The 4,973-nt window shown below is 44.3% G+C and overlaps 1 protein-coding gene across 1 annotated transcript in view; it reads right to left on the reverse strand.

Annotated features, from left to right (window-relative positions):
* The window catches only part of T265_05584 (hypothetical protein), a gene marked incomplete at both ends in the record, with an annotated part of 5,667 nt that extends 3,932 nt beyond the window's left edge, over positions 1-1,735 (reverse strand). Inside the window, one exon of the mRNA XM_009170636.1 lies at positions 1,124-1,735. Coding sequence (XP_009168900.1) covers positions 1,124-1,658 — 535 coding nt within the window. The remainder of the gene's footprint in view (positions 1-1,123) is intronic.
* Between the last annotated feature and the right edge of the window lie 3,238 nt (positions 1,736-4,973).

The raw sequence follows: 4,973 nt of genomic DNA on the forward strand, positions 1-4,973 counted from the left end.
AATACTAAACGTGAACAAACATTTCAGCTACAAACGCTGGACTAATATATTCGCGCTTGTGGAATAATATTTCGATCACCGGAGATCTGGGATACCAGGAAGATAGAACTATTCTTTGTGTGGTGGTTCAACGGAATACGGAACTACGGAATCTCCTATTTTGAACTGTGAGTCAAGATTTACTTGTATTTTTCTCTTTGTGACTTTGTATCTGGCTTACACCAGTAATTTGTTCAGTTCACTAGAGACTCCATAGGGCCGTTAACCACTACAAGCAGAAACCCCACCCCAGATGACCCCTTCATAGTGGAGTGACTTTAACCAAAGCTCGCATTGTGCGTTGTCAAAGAATTTTATGTACCCAAGCGCGGTCGAGGACTCCATAGGGCCGTTAACCACTACAAGCAGAACAGAAACCCCAGATGACCCCTTCATAGTGGAGTGACTTTAACCAAAGCTCGCATTGTGCGTTGTCAAAGAATTTTATGTACCCAAGCACCGCGCGGTCGAGGCTTTTCACGCTGCCATCTTCATGTTTGTGGATTGCTGCCCTCAACATACTTATCGTGGACGAAGACGCCCGACATAACTTCTCTCCGACGGTCGTCTCGGATGCCTGAGACCATCTTTTTTTATCCGAAGCCTTTCGAATTTCAAACATACGGTTGAAATTCTAACTCTTTCTTCATTGATTACCTTACTCTTAATTCAGCCCTTCCTCGTATGACTGGATGCCTTTTCAATCATACTCTTACTTCTAACGACGACCCTTACCTCGCGGCCCTAGAGTATCATTGGATGAGTTCACTCAAACCGAGCGAGGCTCAGTTAGGGGAGTGATCTATTTTGGGTATATGACCCAAAACCATTCTCGTTTCGGAACCTCTCAAGCTTCAGACCCTTCCGTTTTTCTCTCTCTCAATTCCGAGCATTCCAACCACTCGCCCAGTCAAAAATTAACTTTGCACTATTACTGAGGCCTGTTCCGTGGAAAGGCCTTCCACAGTTCACTGTTTGTTTAATATTTGCTGTTTGCATATCTCCATAATGAGGTATCACTTCATGATATGTTGAAAGTTATACCAGGACAAGAAAGATGTGGAACTGACACTTATTGACTCACCATGTGCTTCAGTAATGTCTGCGTCCGAAGAAGCAAAATACAAGTGGCTTATCGGTGGAAATACATACTCCAAATTCGGAAGTGTGCTGAAGGGGGACGACGAAGACTCTGAATCAAAGACTGTATCTGTTGTTGATGAATTAAGTGCACTTGGTGTCTGTATCCGGTCTTGAATAGGCCAGACAGGACTGATGCACTGTACATCTTCTACCGGACCGGTAGTCAGTGCGCTGGGTAGACAGCCTTCGGTTTCAGTCACTGCAGGTTTTGAGAATGTACTAAGCGAAATGTCTTCTGGTGGAGTTATACAGTCTTCGTAAGGATGGTTATCTAGTTCCCACAGCAATTGTCTCGCTTTCAGTGCGGTTACAGCAATCAGCAGCCCACGTCTGAGTCTGATTCCACCTCTTGAACGTTTCGCTTGATCTAACTTTTGCATGGATGTAAGTAGGACAAACTGTGCCGTTGTTGAATCTAATTCGTGTTCATTTACGGTACGAAACCGAACACACGGAGCGTCAGGGTCGCAGAGCATCCCGCGGCGTACACAAGCCGTGCCGTGCACCAGTATTACACCAATTTATCGTTCAAATGACCAATCAAACACCCTTGATTTGACCTAGTCATCGATCGATTGCTTGCTATTTGGATTGACCAATGGCTATTGAGAGGAGCGTACGGACGCACGCATTCATTGTTTGGCTTCCAGTTCTCCGTAGGCTTTGTCTCTTCAGAATGACTGACCGGGTGAATCAATGACTTGGGCGAACGACGCACGTGAGTCACCCATCAGACTTAGCTTGGGCCTGCGCCTCGAATCAAACAGGCAGAAGGAGATGGGGCTGAACCTGTGTAGTCCGGTCGCGTTCAGCATGCAGGTGTAGTGATCACGCTTGAGGAATGTAGATTGCACGTCATGGAAGCACCGCCGAGGGCAGGGGTTCACAATTTCTGGAGATGGAAAACAGAGATCAACCTGTACTCTAGGGTAGGATACTGAAGTTGACAGTCCGGCCTCTGACCGGTCAGTTTGATGACTCCCAATCAACTAGAACGTCAATACTGGGAATTTCGCGCGCTTTGCTCTAACGAACGCGTTTCCTCGACAGCAGTGAATAAGGTAGTTTGAGTGGAGACACAATGTGCGTTACTGAAGGAAGATCTATAGGGCCAGGTTATTTTCACTCCAAATTGTGGCATGGTCGGAGTGATGGCAATCACAGCTGACAATCACAGAGTCAACGCAGATTAGGGAGGAACAAGAGATAAATAGTGGGAAATGCCTGCTGGAAACTTGCGAAAAATAAAATCGGTCAATCATACCAAAATAGTATCCACCTTCAATGGAGCTTAGTAGGAGTTCTGAAAATAACCTTAGAAAAATTGAGGAATTGTTTGGGTGGATCAGTTCACTTGGCGTACCTTGCATAATGGAACCAATCTGAAACGCCTGAAAAAAGCCAACAGAATGGAAGAGAAATAAAATCTAGCATGCGAAGATTGAGGCAAGACACTGAGGGGGATTACAAACGGTGATATTCACAACAGTGGGCTGAAGCCAATGTTGAATTCGAGTAATAAAAATATCGTGGCCTAAACGGCATAAGACCGGTGAAAGGATTAAAGTGGTACATAAAAAGCTGCCGTTGGTGAAATCTTGATCTTTCAGGTAGTTATTTCTCCGTTACGGTCAATCATGAATGGACTCAGGTGACTTTTAATGGTAACCAGCCAGTCGATCGAATTTTCGAATTTTTGTAGCACTTGTAAACTGTTATTTTCCATGTTCAATATCATCTTTCTCTCTGTTGGTCACATTACTGTAGGAAAGTTTGGTTTAATGAAATAGAGCGACAAGCTTCTGCATCTTGGGCTCATCGGGACTTTACGCGTTTCACTTGGTGACGGTTCTGACTGGCTGTCGAATAACATTGGCTGGCACCAATTACCAACAAGAACAAAATTTTTTAGCTGCAAATACTGGACTTACCCATTCACATCAGCGGATTAATATTGCGATTACCAGAGGTTTGGAATACTAGCTGTGGTGGCTCAACGGAATACGGACCTGAGGAATTTCCTCTTGTGAACCGTGAGTCAAGATTTCTTTGAATTGTTCATCTTGTTACATTATATCTTACAATGATAGTTTGTTCTGTTGATTAAAGACTTCGTAGGACCGTTAACCACTACACTTTTGGGTTAATCGAATAATCACATCGGCAAGGTGCAATTCATGAGGCTGACTTTCCACCATTAGACGACGAGCTTGGAGACCTAGAAGGTGTACGATATCAGCTACGTTGGCCTTAACTCAGCTACATTGGCTTTAGAATGCTATGGCCGATCTCCAGCTCATTCAAACTTTCACCGGTGGAGTAGTGTACGGTATGATATCAAGCGTGGTAGTTATAGAATACTAAATCATCGGAATCACGTAGACACAATGTGAATGTCGAGGACCATACTCCGTAAAACACCCCTCACACTACTAATTTAAACGAATTCCCTACTGTTTTTCATCGTATTTCGTAGTAACAGAGTCACTTAACATAGTCACCTGCGGTTTTATCGTGACAATACATCAGTTCTTGTCAGAAAATCACGTCTGGTTGGACAGAGAAATTATACTTGAACGAGAAATTCTTCGAAACGTATTTCTCGACCTGTGAACAACACGAAGTGTTCTGTTGTTTCACCGTAACATAAATCAAGTACACTACCTGTATTAGTAAGGGCGCAGCTGCAGTTCATATTGTGTTCGCAGAGGAGCTGCGGTCAGACCATGCTGTGCGTGTCTATCACCATTTAGGGCTGTATATGCCACGTTTACACGTCACAGGATTTGAATTTCAAATTGTAACCACCTGCGAATAATCGATTAGTTTACGCGTCACCCATCCAAACTCCAACCAACTGACAGTTCATTTGATCAGGGGTCGAATAATATGTGTGTGGTAAATGAGGAGGTTTGAAGCCCTATTTAACTATTAGCAGCTGCAAGCAATTGCAAAGCCCCACCGGGTGCTCAGTCCATGCCTAATAGCAACCGCCTGCTATCCTGCCACACCATCAATACAAACGCACGTTTGGAGGGACGACGAGGAAGGAATGACAGGAGGATTTCCTCTCCTGAAACTCGAAAAATTTCCTCCCGGAAAAATACTGATTTTGTGACTGCGAGTGTTATACCATTCTGCTAGACTAGTTTGCTTCGGGCATAACGCAGTTGACGCACAGACCCTGTGATGGACCACAGTTTTCTTAATGCCTTCCATATACCTAAGTCTGGATAGCCGCTTGATAGCTGTGCGTGCTTAGCCAAACCAGAAAGCTAATGAACATGCGAATCAGCTGATCTGGTGAACACTGACCCGTACAGGCGTGTCATGTTCGGCCAAAAACGGACTGCCTAGAAAGCTCACGTGGAAAGTTATAGGTTGGCTAAAAAGTGATACTAAAAAATATGACTCATTTGTCAAAGGCAACTGAAGAACAACCAAGTGAATCTGACTGTCCACTGGCAGTTGCTGTTTGCAGTTACGTTCGGAGCTTGTTCTCTTAATAGATCCCAAATTGAAGGCCCTCTGAAAGTCGGCCTGTCATCACTACCAGCATCAGAAACAGAAACATCAATGTTGACACCAAAAAGTTTAGTTAATTATATTTAAAGCTGTAAGTCGAGAAATATGGTAAATAGCGGATAAGGGAGTGACCGATGCCAGCCTACCGCATGCATTCTGGGCTTTTTAGACCTCCAAGCTCCCAATCCGACAATCTGGAAAGAACCCCATATCACGAACGCCACTCGAATCAGTTAGCCACCGTTTTTTACAATGTTACCAGCCAA

The sequence above is a fragment of the Opisthorchis viverrini genome (genome assembly GCF_000715545.1).
Source record: "Opisthorchis viverrini unplaced genomic scaffold opera_v5_107, whole genome shotgun sequence".
Lineage (NCBI taxonomy): Eukaryota > Metazoa > Platyhelminthes > Trematoda > Opisthorchiida > Opisthorchiidae > Opisthorchis > Opisthorchis viverrini.